Source organism: Rhyacophila brunnea, unplaced genomic scaffold (genome assembly GCF_057557595.1).
Source record: "Rhyacophila brunnea isolate RB1 unplaced genomic scaffold, BYU_Rbru_1.0 scaffold_2, whole genome shotgun sequence".
NCBI lineage: Eukaryota > Metazoa > Arthropoda > Insecta > Trichoptera > Rhyacophilidae > Rhyacophila > Rhyacophila brunnea.
Window position 1 is genome coordinate 3800306 of NW_028232859.1, and position 17422 is coordinate 3817727.

General features: G+C 30.9%; 1 protein-coding gene across 1 annotated transcript; it reads right to left on the reverse strand.

Annotated features, from left to right (window-relative positions):
• Positions 1-332: 332 nt before the first annotated feature.
• LOC147071697 (seminal metalloprotease 1-like) lies at positions 333-11086 on the reverse strand. Its single transcript, XM_085946370.1, has 6 exons — positions 10945-11086; positions 8364-8567; positions 4933-5042; positions 3452-3659; positions 2049-2185; positions 333-693 (listed from the first exon to the last, which is right to left on the reverse strand). Exons 1-6 carry the CDS (start codon positions 11084-11086, stop codon positions 466-468), a joined length of 1029 nt encoding a protein of 342 aa, XP_085802496.1. The 3' UTR covers positions 333-465.
• Between the last annotated feature and the right edge of the window lie 6336 nt (positions 11087-17422).

The following is a 17422-nucleotide window of genomic DNA, read 5'->3' on the forward strand; positions in this document are numbered from 1 at the left end:
AAAAATTATCTCGTAATAAATTATACTAATGGTTTCATAAATGCGTTTATAAATTAATAAATGTAAAAAATCTTAAGACCACTGCACAGTTATGTACCGAAATATGACTATATTCTAAAACATTAGAGCGAGAGGTTTACAAGAATACTATTTTATGTAACAAAAATACTTTATGCAGTCATCAAATGTTTAAAATAACTATAAAGGATAATAAGGCTTCAAAATTATATAAATAGATTATCTACAACGTTTAAGGAGTGTCCAGGATCATGGTTTGAAAATACAATAAAAAGTCAATTTTGACCTTCGACGAGCATGTCCCCCCTTAAGTATAGTAGAAACTCTTTGGTTGAACGCCTCCATCTTATATTTCATGGCAGAGAAATCCAGTGCTTCTTAATAGATAGTAGGTATCATCATTGATTGATGGGGCATAGAAATAATATCAGTATAGCCCCATCGAGTCTATTTCTTCCAGAAGCCTTCGAAATCGAAGAACGACTTAGGGACCTGCGGTTCCTCTTGCTGCTTCTCCCAAGGGTAGCTGTGCTCATCGCTGGGGTCGTTGGAGAAGTCTTCGTCAGGGTTGGAGATGGTATCTGAACCTCCTCCACCGCATCCGTACATGCGGTTTAGTTTTAGCACATCCTTGTCGCTCAGACCAGTTCTTTGGCCGATTGTCACGAAGCTGTCCTACAATTGAAAGTAAACCAGACCTTTTACAGTAAAAAAATAAATAAACAGTAATATGTAATATTGTTAGGATTAAGTCAGATGATCAGTGCATCTATTCTATACACAAGACTGCTATTGGCATCTATCGAGGGTAGTTTTGTATCGAAGTATTAGCACTAATTGTAACAATTAACATAGGAAACCCAAGGTTAATTGATGCGATCGTGTCCAAAAAATAGAAATTGTTCCAATTCGCTCACGACTCCAGGGAACGGCTCAAAAGTGACTTTTCACGATTTGGGGCGATCGTCGCAGATCTGCCAATGTAATTTGAGCTTTAGTATCTCTTCACACTGTTTATAACAATTAGTGGACATGAGATCCTTTTTTTGCTTCACCTTCATATGTTTAGGCTCCATCTCTATTATTGATAGAAGGTTTTCTACAACATCTTTTGTAGATAGGGATTTTTAGTGATTGTATATCGTCCAACATTTCTTACCCACGTCTTGGACATTGTTATGGCGTCCTGAGTCATCATAAGCTTTCAACATGACTTCAACGGTACAGCTGGACGCAGTAAGCGGATGAAACATCACGTGTTTTATAGTTTACTCAGCGACACATTCGCATTTTATGGAATCATCAGAGAATCCCTTCTTCCTCATAATATCATTGAATCTGATTGCTCCGGTCCGTATGCATGCACCGGTGGGTATACATCAGTAGCGAAGGGTGGAGGTAGGCTGTTAAGATCCGCCATAAATAGTGCACATTAAACATTGTTAGTCATACGTATTTGTTTACAGATAATGTTGGATAGACCAAACCATAATAGTTTTTGTATATGGTTTATTTTTTTAAATTCATTAAGCCCTGCCTAAACCTAAACCAAACTATAATAGATAAATACCTAATATTATTCTATCTTTAAAATATCCAAATGATGATTTGAAATGAGATGTATGATTTAATTGTATAATTTTAGATAATTTACAGATAGGAGAGTATTTTTTGACTATTATGATTTGGTATAGCAGGGTTTAATTGAATTTTAAAAACTAACCAACACCATCAGCTGTAAATTGTAATATTATTTCAATGAAAACAAATACATATGTTTGACAAAGTTTAGTGTGCACTATTTATGGTGGATCTTAACAGCCTACCTCCACCCTTCGCCACTTGTATAGTTCCTCCAAACGGAAAAGTTGCATACATATATATAGAAGGCTGCAAAGTCCTACCGCGTAGGTACTACTACGCATTTTTTTTCCATCGCAAATAATTGTTCTGAATTCCACTTGGTCACCCTGAGAAAATTCGTTTTGGACACAACCCTTATCAACATTAACCGATCATAAGTCACTTACCCCTTTGGGAACAATCGTTTTTCTTCCATTCTTCGAGAAGGCATATTCACTGTAATGCAACACACTGTCATAGTCGTAAGGAACTCCAAAATCTGTCGACACGAACGAGTTGTATTTCTTGAAATTGTGTTCAGTTCCTGCAAAATAAAATAAAATAAAATATAATGGGACACAACATCATCCTATACCTACCTAATGTATGAACGTTAGTAGAAACAACAAGGATCGGCTAGGAAGCAAGAAGTCATCTATACCTACGATGATCCCACCAAGTGTATGGCGCTATAAACCTTTCCATACCTTCAGCTATGTGGACAGCGAACTGCCGGGATCGCCGTAGAGACATAACTAGGACATTTTAAATGGGCCACGATCCTCCGCAGAGTGAGAAACAAAAACTTAGAAATGACATTATCATAATAATAGCATTGCCAGTGGCATCTTAGAAATCGAGGGCATCTGTAGTTTGTTCTCCCAAGGTGCAGAACTAACCTGTCATTAGTAATGCCAATTGGGAGAAAATAACTATGTTTAAAGAAATTGCTTCGGATATTGATATATTCCAATTACGTGAGAGTGAATTTAGGTGGACTTTGTTTTATTAATTTTTAAGATAGGGTCTATCAATAGTTTACTCTGTGTGCTTCCATCTACTTTTATTTCACAATGTCTTTTCTTAGCTCGTATTCTTATTTGTCCGGTACAAATCTTGCAATCGATTTTTTACTAACTTCCCGACTAACTAGACATTTGAAACTTTTATAATATATCAGAACACGGTGCCAATGCATTTTTTTAATACTTTTAGCCATTTTTAAGTGGAATTGAATTTATTTTCAGTTAATTCTGTTTTGTATGAAAAGTTATTTCGACACCATTATTGGTTGCTAGGGTCTGGGGCCCTAGCAACTAAATTATTAATATATACGTGCGTTACTATAGTAATCAATATGACATGTCAAGTACAATTTTTTTGATCGTTTAATCTAGTCAAGTTTATATGGTTCAACAGAATTTAAAAACGTTGTATATAAAAAGTTCTTTTTGTCTTGTAATTATTCGTATTTTATTTTATTTCTTTTCTTATTTTATTACTTATTGTATTATTAAATCACATTGCTCTGTTTTTTTATTTAAAAAATTTGTTAACACTTATTTTATGTCATGTCGTGAACGCTTTAAATTTGTAATTTGTTATGCTCACTATATTATGTAAAATAAATTTGAATTTGAACATCGATATATTTTTCTTGCGTTTGGACACCAGCATCAAAATCTGCCAGCTTATAACCCTAATAGGTAGGTACCTACCTAAAAAAATATCATAATATTATCTTAGATGACACAAGAAACCATCACAATATCAGTAGATACATAAGTATCTAGAATACAATTATATTTACCGTCTCGTATGTTGTCCCAGTTGATCTTGACGTATTTATCTCTCTTGGTGTGGCTCTGCATGTGGAAGAATCCCAGCGAGTGCAGCATTTCGTGGACGATGGTTCCATGCCGCATGCAGCCTCTCCCGACAGGATGGGGAGCCAGATTCAGGATTTGGCCACCGCCTCCTTGGTAACCAACGCGAGAGTAACAGCCTCTACGACCGCCCTGTAACATTAATTCATAAGTAGTAGGTATTTTTCAATAATTACAGTTGTCGGCCTTCTTGCTAAGTTGGTAGCGATATGAATAGAGCCATATTTACCTAGGGATCTAAGCTAATAAAGATCGGTGGCCTAAAAATCATTTAAAATGTGCCAAAATTATCTTGCTTTTGGATCGAAAACTCATTTATAATCAATACATTAATAATTCAGACTCTATACCAGACGTAGGCAAATGCGGCTCTTCGTTGGGTTAAATGCGGCTCCCAATATATGTCTTCATAAAAATATAGGTGTTTGCTTTCGCCATTACTTTGTGTTTTTTTCACATTTTTTTATTTTATTATATATGTATTTTTCATACTTTATATAGCAATTAAGATTTATATAGAAATGTAATTAATTTTGAATTTGTGTATTTAATCCAACGTGACTATGGAGTGGCTTTTTATATATATGAAAATCCAGAATGTGGCTCTCATTGACCTCATGTATGCCCATACCTGCTCTATACTATTGGCATTAGAGGAAGTAAATATAGTCGAGGATAACCAATGGTGAATTTAATTATCGGCAATATAAAAAAAGAATTTTCGTATAACTTATTTAATTTATTTTTCAGGACGCCAATTTTCAATTCCCAGGCAATAGGCGTTATAGCCAAAGATCCCCTTTGGCTATAACGCCTATTGCCATATTGTAAATCCAAGCCTGGTTATGGACTACCATGAAAAATGTTCTATGCAGTTGAATCCAAAAATGCTGCATATTGATAGAAGATAGAGCTTTCGATTGTTTTCCTATCGACTTTGCTGAAACAGATTCTAGTTTCAAGTGCCATTGTTCTATACCTGCAACAATCTTTCTTGCAGGTTCTTTGGTTTATTGAGAATTCTCTAGATTATTACGAAATTATCTGTTCTTGCCCATTTTTTTGCATTTTTAAGATCAAAAGTTTTTTACCGGAAATTTTAGGAAATTCTGCTTATCGAGAAATCAAATTTTCTTGAGAAACTCCATTCAGTTTTTTAAAATTCCGGTTGCATTACGGTTGCCTGTGGCAATAATTTCTCAATTTCTCGAGAATTTTGTTGAAGATTTCAGTAGAAGTGAACATCTCCATCCGTATATTTATTGCACATTCATATGTGAATATGATGTGATATATCCACATCGCTATAAAACTTTTCCTTCGACATATTTGATTATATCACAAATCATTCAATACCTACGCATTATATTTTATTTCCTTCTCCCTTTTAGATTCATATTATTACCTGAATATTGACATAGTCGCCATCGCCTCTTCCCTTTTCCTTGAATTTGATGCAGGAGGACCTTTCAAGATCGGCCATACCGTCTTTTATTGCCTGGACTTGGTCAGATGCTGTAAAAAGAATCAAATATGCAATGTTGACATAAAAGTATTTAATACAATATGTTATATCATTTAACTCTCAATAATATATCAAATAGGGTAAATAAGTGAAAACGAGTTTTGGTAATAATATTTTAGGAAAAACCTACAATATATTATACAAAAAAAAAAATATATTTACCTACATTTAAAATTTTATAACGTGTACGCGCGGCTTAAGCGTCGGCCTATCGAATCCTGGGTCTGGCAAGTACACATATTGTTTTTCAATTTGTGTATGAGTCAGAGTATGGACCTAATAGGTTGAACAAGTGGCTGACATCAGTTCTCGTAAAAACAAAATCTGTTAATACAAACGTCCACTCCGTGGAGGCCCATATAATCTTAGTAGGATCGGACATGGTCGAAAGATATTATGCACGTAGGTACCTATCTACAGTATCTATCTACAATTATCTAGATACTTAATTTGAATACCTATTATGTGTAATCAATTAAACTGGTAATAATTTCAAAAAAATGTTTTTAAGTGCAGACTAGTGCCACGGCGGACATTTTAGTTGAGGTGTGCTTTTATATTATGTATAGAAACTAAAACATTTGCTATAGCGGAGGGAAATGATTTTATAGTTTGCTGATTCCTAAAAAATGAATATCTATCTATACGTACGTATTTTCGAAAAATCATTTAAATACTGTAAAACTCCCTACTAGATCATGCCATTCTGAATTATGTACATACATACCTACTTTCGATTATTCAGAAATAATAACTATTTTTTTACGTGATAAAGTGGGAATTAAATAAAAATTGGCAGCCATTTTGTATTTTCATGCCCTTAATTATACATTTTGAAGGGGCATCAATAATAATACAGTCGAAATTGACTATTACGAGGAAGATGGGACTGACTGAATTTGCTCGTTATAAACATTAATCATTATATCATTATATAACATTCTTCGCGCCACGTTCTATTTAAGCATAGAACATAAAAAATCTGAAAACCATCGTAAAAATCCCCGAAACAAGCATGGCATTCATGGAAGTCAGTAGGTACCTACTGACTTCACATAGCTGGATTTATTACATGCAATTTCAACCATATGGGTGGATACTTTTTCAATGTTGTCGGCGAAAACACCAATTAGGTACTTAGACACTTAATTAGTGTCATAAACGTAATCCGATCCCGGCGGCATCGGTCTAGTTAACTGCCCGGTCGGATTTTATTGCTTAAGGTCAAAAATGTTGTTTTTAAACGATCAACACATTAACAGTTTTGCTCGGTATACTCGAAAGTAGCTCGTTATAAAAGTGAATGAATGTGTGGAAAAAATCATAAATTAAAATGTCAACGAATATTTCCTCATTACATCCGAGATATCGGTATTTTCTTGATAGTAATAACCAAGTTCGACTGTATGTACCTGTTGCCGCGCATCTTGGATTTTCTAAGACCCTGCTCTATACTATTATGAGAAAAAAAATCAAAAAATAATAAAATCTATTTTTTACACAAAAGAAAAACAAATTAGGTATAACAAACATCTCGTAAAATCTGTGCAATGGTAATGTACCTATGCGTTATTTTATTATACGAGTATTATTAAATTAACTGTCTTCGTAATTACTATGGACTGCATAATTTTATTTCCTGGAGCTGTTACGATTTTAAGTAAGATTTCTTTGGTTCATGCTTTTGTTGACAAATAGAACATACTGTGTACATGAGAGCCAGACTACCTTATCTCCAATAAGAACAGTTTCGGTAAAACACAATTTACGATTTTTTGTGGCATTAATATTGTGGATAGGTTCGACTGTGTTTAGGAAAAAGGGCGTAACCCTCGATATTTCGAAAAGTGCTTTTATTAGATATTAACAATGTATACGACTAAATATACGTTCTATAAAAAGGTAGTAAGCCGCAAATGCCGAATTATTATCTAAATTCAGGTCTTAATTAATTTTTAATATATGGAAAAAAGCATTTATCCGCAATTTTAATGATTTTTCTGTAATAACTTCTTTAATTATTATTAGATCGAAAATATATTACACCAAATCATCAATCATCATGCACCCAATGTCTGTGCCCATTTTTAAAAAAAATATTAAACTAAAAACTCTCAAAAACGTTTTTTGCCTCCTGTAAAAAATTTTCAGTGAGGGTTACGTCCCTTTTCCTAAACACGATCGGTATGTACTTACGGTTTTTTGTTTTAAGTATTTCAAGTTTCTGTTATAATTGACTCAAAGTGTGATTTCTTTCGGAAAAATTAATAATATAATATTCGATTCCTGAAATCAAGCGGAATTGCTTATCCCAGTTATGAGTAATATCATACTTACTGCCTTGATCAACAATTTAATATTCAATTTAGATCGGGTGTAGTAATATACCCCTAATTATCTCTCTAACCATGATAGAATTGTTTTTTATAACCTGCATTATTACATAGTATAGTCCAGTCTTTCTCAAAGTGGGCGATAACGTCCTCTTGTGGGCACTGGAGGCTTTCAGGGGGGTAGTAGAAGGCTCAATGAAAATTAGGGGGCATTAAAAAAATCTAGAGGGGCGACGGCAGACAAATTCTAGCTATAAAAATCCGACGGAATCTAGACACGACACCACTTGAGATACGGTTTACTACTCGAATGCTTGGAGTCCCGTATAGACGGTTAAATGAGAGTCGCTTACGCATGTAATAATGTGGATGCAGCTTTATACCTATTTCATAATATAAATAATCCATGGTTTTTCATACAAAAATGTTCGGTCGATCGCGGCGATCCCATCCCTATCCGAAGATTCATCTTTCACATTTCGCGAGTGGAGAACTACAAGGTTCTAAGTGTTTGTCCTTGAAGAAACAAAAGTAACAATGAGGCAGCTTAGAATACTACTTCTTTGTTGGGTTTGTTTTTTCAAGGGCGAACACTTCACGATTTGGTAAGTTTTAAATTCAAAGCCTTCTTTTAATGATAATAAAAATACTTCTAAATATGATTAAGTATGAGTTTTATTTCCTCTCATTGAAACATTATTTGATCTCAGAAATAGGATATGGGCCACACCCTATCTACCCAATCCATATAATAATGCAAGTTTAAAAATTATATTTGCAATAACTGTTTTTAAGATAGGCAACGGATGGTAATATAAAATTGTAAGTTAAAAAATATGGGGGGCACTAGATTTTTTTAAATCTCAAAGTGGGCGGTGGTCGAAATAAGTTTGAGAACCTGTGGTACTATAATATAGTCCCTCCATCTTATTTGGGTAAGTGTGAATTTATAATATATATTATTTAAGTTGGACTTACAAAAATGGTTCTCGTTAATCCTGTAAACCACTGTTTTCCTAGGCCACCTCTTGGAGACGTCATTCAGTCCATTTCTTGCCAGTCCTGGCTGGGAGACTTCTTGCAGAAGCACTCTCCTCTGCTGATCTGACAAGACGATGTCTCCCTCGAATTTGCCACTGTGCTCCCACATGTTCTGCTTTTCTTCATCGATTTCGTCGAATTCTGTGAATAGAATTAATAATATGTTGGCATATTACAATATATTGTTTTTATATTATTAATGATGCTTGACAGAACGATTTATCATTAGAAATAATAAAAACATAAGATTCTTAAGATTTATTATTACAACGTTTTTCTTAGCTCGTATTCTTATTTGTCCGGTACAAATCTTGCAATCGATTTTTAACTAACTTCCCGACTAGCTAGACATTTGATACTTTTAGAATATATCAGAACACGACGCCAATGCATTTTAATACGTTTAGCCATCTTTAAGTAGAATTGAATTCATTTTCAGTTAATTCTGTTTTGTATGAAAAGTTATTTCGACACCATTATTGGTTGCTAGGGGGTGGTCCTAGCAACTAAATTATTAATATATACGTGCGTTACTATGGAAATCAATATGACATGTAAAGTACACATATTTTTTTGATCGTTTAAGCTAGTCAAGTCAAGTTTATATGGTTCAACAGAATTTAAAAACGTTTTATATAAAAAGTTCTTTTTATCTTGTACTTAATTATTTTTACTTATTCCACAATCATTATAAAACAATCGAGACTGGTTTGTTCCGAACTGATATTTTCAATCGATAGGTACCAATAATTGGCAAATTGATTTGAAAATCAACCTCGTATGGTAGCTGTCAAAATAAATAACAAGTCTATCAACCGCGACACGATAATATTATCTCACGTATAATATTGATATTGACATATTGCATCAAATCGATAAAAATTGCAAAATCTCTTCGCGGATCATTAAATTTTGCAACTGGAATACCTTTGCCGAAAAAACTTATTTTTTCGTGAAAAAGGAAATTTAAATTATGAGCTATCAATCAACAAACTCAATGCAAACGTCTGCGTTTTCCCAATTATTGCGAAAGCATACTGACCTCGAATATTAAATTTTCATCAAAATATAATATATATATTTTTAAAATATGTAATCATTGTGAGAGGGTATCTACTAACGAAATAGTGTTTTTCCTACTTAGCTTTGTAATAAAGTGTGGTATGTAAATAACACTGTATTTTTTTAGTAGACTAAGATGATTTATTCCACAAAATTTTATTTAAATTAAAATTTATTATTAATTAATTAGCTTTTAATCAGTGTATTTTTCCACAAACTAATAAATATTGTCCGCTATCATGTTCATCAGTTGAAAGTATTTTACAACGTTTTTATTAGCTTGTATTCTTATTTGTCCAGTGGTTGTTTATCCAGTACAAATCTTGCAATCGATTTTTAACTAACTTCCCGACTAGCTAGACATTTAGAAGTTTTAGAATATATCAGAACACGATCCCAATGCATTCTTTTAACACTTTTAGCCATCTTTAAGTAGAATTGAATTCATTTTCAATCAATTCTGTTTTGTATGAAAAGTTATTTCGGAAGAAATCCGTAATCCAATCCACTATTATTGGTTGCTAGGGGGTGGTCCTAGCAACTAAATTATTAATATATACGTGCGTTACTATGTAAATCAAAATGACATTTCAGTATTCTATATTTGTTTATTTGTATGTTTTTTTATTTACTTCATATCAAGTACAAGTTTGAGCATATTGAGCATAATAATTGAACAGAAAATTTATAAACGTTGTATATAAAAATATAGGAATACAGCGGAAAACACATTTTGAAAATACCCGATATACTGGATTATTTGTTAGTTTAGGTTAGCTTAGGTTGGGTTAGGTTAGGTTAACCTAACAAATAATTCAGTATATCGGCCATTTTCAAAATGTGTTTTCCGCTGTATTCCTCATAACCGAACTGTACCGAAAATTTACTTAATAAAATAAATATTTAAAATACATTCTACAGAATATATTATATTAGATTTCAATATTTAAAACGAATTCATTTCCCCCTCAACTGCCGTATCTCTCTGTGTATATTATAGTATTATGTGTTATTTTTTATTGTTAAAATTTTATTTAGAGTTATTTTTTATTTTTAAACAGGTGGGGTTAATAAGTGGGGGGTGAGTTTATCATGGGTTAATTGTTCTGGAACCACATCTCTACAGCTTTATTACAGTGATATATTTTGGTATTGAAAAACAGTGTAGAATAGTGTAGGTTAATTATTAATAAATGTTTTTTTCTGTACCTACCTATATTGAGACGTATGATTAATAATGACCATCGAATAATTTATATTCTGAGGGAGATAGAACATTTATTTTACTGGCTTTTTATTCAATTTTATTTATTTATATGAGAGGATATTCCAAATTCGAGACGTTCACAAGATCACATGAAACGTACTAAGAAAATTAAGTTAAATTCTTTATTTACTACCAGTACTCTCTTGTTTATGTTTCCCAAATTATTTTATAATATATTTTTTACATTACCTTCTGTCGGCTCCGCGTCGACAGTGCCTTGGAGGAAATTATCGAACTCCTCGAGACTGGCGCTCCATTTGATCGGTCTTCCAAAAACCGTCACTATTATTCCCGCCAACACCAAAATCGATAAACACAATCTTGGAACCATCTTGGATTTTTTTTTACTAAAATGTTCTTAGTAGTGGGTTTGGATATTATCACTCTTGTGTATTAAATTAACTCCTAAATATCAATACGGTGTTTTTCTGAAACAAAGAATATAATATATTTAGATAAGTATATTTAAATAAACTGGAATCCTATAATATTTAATAAAACTATACTATCACCACCATTGTATTGAAGATAATAATGGCTTCAATGTTATTAGAGGGGGTTTTTGTTATCTAAGAACATTTAAAAGAAAAATATTTTTATTTAATTCTAAGATATCAAACATCTTATAAAATGTACATTCGTTGAACAAATTCATTTTAAATTACAACGTTTTTCTTAGCTCGTTTTCTTATTTGTCCGGTACAAATCTTGCAATCGATTTTAACTAACTTCCCGACTAGCTAGACATTTGAAACTTTTAGAATATATCAGAACACGTTGCCAATGTATTTTTTTAAATACTTTTAGCCATCTTTAAGTAGAATTGAATTCATTTTCAGTTCTCGAATTCTGTTTTGTATGAAATATTATTTCGACACCATTATTGGTTGCTAGGGGTCTGGGGTCGTAGCAACTAAATTATTAATTTATACGTGCGTTACTATGGAAATCAATATGACATGTCAAAATGACATTTCAGTATTATTTCTATCAAGTACAAATTTGTTTGATCGTTTAAGCTTAGTCAAGTCAAGTTTATATGATTCAACAGAAAATTTTAAAACGTTGTATATAAAAAGTTCTTTTTATCTTGTAATTATTATTACATATTTTTGCATGATTATTTTTAACAATAAAAGTAGTTTAATAAGTTCTGTTGAATGTATAAGATTTTCGAATATCTATTCTTTCATTTTTTATTATTCTTAAATTTGAAAAACATCCCTTTTTCTATAAACTTTAATCCTTCGGAATTGAATTGGCTATTCGAGGTTTGTCTGTATCTTAATGCTAGTCCTATGTTGTAATAATAGGATTGAACAACGAAAATTAACATGAACTGGGCTGGAATAATAAAATTATTGTCCGAATTTATGAATTCAAGAAATTAATGAAAACTGTCATTACAGTGTTAAAACCACTAAGAAGGATAAAATGTGTTCTTATGACAAAATGAGGATACTTTTGTTATGTTTAATAAAACCATCTTTAATAATCTTTCAATCAATTTTAACGGTAGGTTACGATTCACAAAGATTTACCTCCCTTAAGATGCCGAAAGGTGAAACTTGACTCACTAACACCGATTCCCATGGTATAGTACAAAACTCACATCGATTATGTATATTTTATAATCAATTACCATTATGTAGTACTGTAAGTAGATAGGATTAATTGATTATTCTTGGTATGCGTCGAACCTCTCATTTTACCACGTTTTTATTAGCTCGTATTCTTGTTTGTCCAGTACAATTTTTTTTCTTGTTTGTCCAAGATTTTCATTGGACGATTGAAGATTTTTAACTAACTTCCCGACTAGCTAGACATTTGAAACTTTTAGAATATATCAGAACACGACGACAATGCATTCTTTTAATACTTTTAGGCATCTTTAAGCCGAATTGAATTCATTTTCACTTAATTCTGTTTTTTATGGAAAGTTATTTCTGAAACAATTCGTAAAAAGTAAAACACTATTATTGACTTGCTAAGGGGGTCCTAGCAACTAAATTATTAATATATACGTGCGTTACTATGGAAGTCAATATGAAATGTCAAAATGACATTTCAGTATTCTATATTTATTCAATATTTCTATCAAGTACAAAAAAAAAGTATTTTTTAGTACATAGGATTGTAAAGTTTATATGATTCAACAGAAAATTAAAAAACGTAGTATATAAAAAGTTCTTTTTATCTTGTAATTATGTTTATTATGATATCCTTAGATTACCATAAATAATCAACTGCTACCATACAAAATTTTTGAAGTAATTTTGTAATAAAATCGACAGTGAAGTACATAAGTTATAAATACAATTTGTGGACTCACTATTTTTCTTTCGTGATTTTTAAATGACAAGGAAGTATACCAATACTATAATTTTTAAGGAAATAATTTTCATTTACCTGATTACTTGACAGTTAGTGATTGTAATAGTCGTATTATCTTCACTGGAATCATTGTTGAATACTGTTTTATAAATATACTAATTCACAAAAATACTCCACACTTTTATTTTATTGGATCACTATAAATTTTAATGTTTTAGTAATTATTATGTAAATATAAATCACGACATATTTTGGCACTCCTGTTGTAGAAAAAACACAGATTGAAACAGTGATTTTATTTTTGGAGAGTATTTTGATGTATTTTATATTTCATAGATTTTACAGAATAAAAGAAATATATTATTATTTGACATGCGTAATATAAATTAGATAGTATCTATATATATTCCTTATATTTAAATTTACTAAGTATACATATTATATAGTAAATAAATAAGAAATAATCAATACGCCATCATTATTATAATAATTAATATTTTCGACGTGACGTATTTTTTTTTTGTAAATGTATATATTGTAAAATCTATTTTCTATCCATAATAATTAAAATCATATTAAATACGTCGTTTATGTTTAATCAAAAATAATTAATAAACTCTGAATTTATTTTATTTAAACAATCCATCCAAATATTAAAACCATACCTATTATATTTAAGAACGTTTTCAAATTGTTTAGTTAATACTCAATACTTTTGCCATTAGCTTAAAATGAAAAACTAATGCAGAAAATTATCTACAATTTGTCTAACTATCACTGTTATATATATATACTTATATATTTTTAATAAAACAAAATTGTCCACTGCCACATAGTTTTAACTACGTACGTTTTTAATTTATAAGTACTTAATAATTTAATCGAAATACATGTTTTAATTTAAATTATTCACGATTAGGTATGTAACATTACACACTAACAATAATTTACTAAATATATAAATATTTTTCTTTTATTTTTGGTATCGTATGAATTATAAAAATAGTGTCGCTTGACGTGAGTCGATTTATCTGCTGTTGGGATTATTTTGCTGTCAAATTACGTTTAAAATGTGTGATTTAAGACAACCGAAGTTGGAATGGTCCGCGCTCATTGAAGCATAGATACTTTTATAGACGGAGTTGTCGATTTGCAAGTGCTTTTAATGCAATCAATAAAATAATATATTATGCAACTCTCGTTCCATTTTAACAATGAAGTGCGATTTGATAACGAAAAGAACGCGCCCAACTTGATAAAATGCTGCGAATATTTGTTTTCGCCAAAATTAATGATATGAAAATTCGCAAATATATGTCATATCAAACGGCTGCCACTGCTTGATATTTGAATATAGGAATAGATACTGCATAATGTCATGTTTTTTTTAAATGCCTGTCTGTAAGATAACTAAATAAATTCGTTCACCCATTACTGTTCAAATTTACCGAACACAATTTTGTTTTATAGAAACAAAACCTGTAAACATGTCGTGACCAATTGACATTAGATCAATTATTGTTTGGGACCCGTATCTGTTCAGAGTGTTAACAGTTTTAAGGAATGAAAAGATAGATGATTCAAAAGAACCTTTTGAGACATTTTTGAAGTTATACTTTTGGCGCGTTTGGGAAATCAGATCAGAGTGTATTTTTGGCGTGTGACATGTAACACATAATTTATTTTTTCACACAAAAAAAACACACTCGATTGGATTCGAACCATTGATTGTTCGGTTATCAGCCGAACGCACTACCTTTACGACACAGTATGATACTGCAATCGTGACGATTATAGAGTATAATATTATAGTTTAGAATTGTTCCGTTGCCTAGGCAGCGAATATATTATTGTGGGCCATTTGGAATTTCTTACGTAAACAAACGATTTGATGTCAGTTAGTAATATAACTTAAAGTGTATAGAAATAAACCAACGGCGTTCCAATAAGCGGTCCTTTTTCTTGAGTGTGTAATTTAAAAAGATAATTAAGAGCTAGTCAATGAATCTAGTTTATTACAAGTTTTGTTTTTGTTTTGTTACGCCAAAGAAGTCTTCTAACGCTCGTACATAAGTACACACAACGATTTTTTTAATTGTAGCTCTATGGATAGGATACTATCCGTTGTCAAACTGGCTTTCTATTGGTCACATATACATACTGCAGTTTAAAAGATAGATAATGTCTCTGTTTCGTTGTATTTTCAGAATTATGTGAGGTGCAAATGAAAAATTTGCTTCAATGCTCTGATAACTATCTTAGAAATCAATTATATCTTCTGAAAAAAATGAAGTATTACACTGACATATTGATGATGCCAATCGAATGGAAGTAGCTATGTTCACCAAATTACTTATAATATAATAATACATTCAGTATATTATGCCACTTGTGTGAGCGAGTTTAGGTGGATGTTGTTTTATGTAATCTTAAGATTAGGAGCTTTGTATATTTCTACATTTTATACCCAATAATATATCGCCATCCAAAATTATTTATTAAAATGCTTGTATACATATTTAACGTATGATACAAGTGTTAATTTTTCTCCCTTTAAAAATATTTCAATCATAACTGTCCCGAGCATTAACTTTACTGTGTTGGGTACTGAGAAAATATTATGAATATTTTGAAGACATACTATCTAATTTATCTACATAATTATTATTTTATAAAACTGAAAAGTTATAACGTTTTTCCTAGCAACTGCAAAAGTAATATTCACCCATAATAAGAAGCGAGAACCCGCAACTAGGTGTTGAGAAAGTTTTGATATAAATTTAAATGATCTATAAAACTAATTATTGTATTTCTCTTTACTTAACAATTATCATTATTTTATGAGAAAATATTCGCTCTTATTTAACAGTAAAATAAAATTGAATAACTATTTCTATATGTTTTTGCGTAATTCTACACTGGACGCAATTATGCAAAAATGAACTATACCACAATAAGAAAACGACGGGCTGTAAGGTTTATACACATTTTTAATGCTCTAATTTATTTATTTTTAAAACGTAAGTAATGAAGAAAAATATAAATATTAAATGTGTTAGTTTTTTATGTTTATTTTCACAATTTTTATTATAAACTGAAGACCGGTTTCATCTTACATTTCATAATTTAAAAAAGTGTCTATTGTTTATGATGTCTTTTAATATTACAACATCCCGGCTCAACTCAGTCCTTGGCGGGCCTCGGGCACTATCAACAATACAGTCAAAAGTTGTCCTACATATTGTTACTGTCAAATACGAGCAAACATTTTATCATAATTCATACAATATTATACATTTTCTCCAATAAATGACACCCTCGTCCATCTTTACTAAATAAAATTATAATATGATATAATATGGTATGATACATTTTATGTATATTCAAAAATCACATTCGAGCCTATATTTGTTTTAAGCAAGAATCTCGATTCACTCAAAACTGGTAATAAAGAACTAAGGTGACGAACTGTGCCAGTTCATGGAAAGACAATACTGCCCTAATTTACAATATAAGAAGTCAACTATAAATTTCATATAAATAAAATTTAAATTGCCGATCATTCTGTAGGTATAAATTTTTATTTTGAGAATAATTGTAGGTTTGATTATTTCTACACAATGGCATCCAATTGCTACTGTAACGATGTTAATAATAAAATTTTAATGTACATTGAAAAATGGTATGCATTCTTTCAAAAGTTAATTTTAATAAAAATAAAAATAAATGTAACGTTGTTAGTGTCATATAAAATTCATAACGACATTTTAATGCTCGTACGTACATTAAAGTAACAATTTATCTCAGTCTATTATTTTATTATTACTAACCTTTCTAAAGTGACATAACTATAGGTATAATTATACTATATCTTTACTGTTTGAAAGAAAATGATGAGGAAGTAAGTTATATAATATTACATAGTGTGTGAATGCGTATTATTAAATAAAAATAGTTAATTCTAAAATAAATTTTACTGACAATACGAATTCGTTAAAAAGACTAATATATTAGTAAATCTAATTTTGGAACACACTATAGAGTCCGAAAAATACGATGTTGTTTGGTTCACGAATCACTCGCTTGACTTACTATCAAAGTCTGCATTGACACATTTTTAAATACATATCGCGCGCTTTTTAGGTTTCCAAACGTCTAACTTCCTCGTGGAGTAATAATCTCTTAAAAATTGTTCTGACGCAATGAATGTTTTGTTATTGGTACGTGATGCATCTTGAAGCAGATATTATTAAAGTTACGCCTGACACGTCAATTTATTATTAAATCATTCTTATTTCATCGTAACTTAATTACGTTTTATAGTAGAACAGTT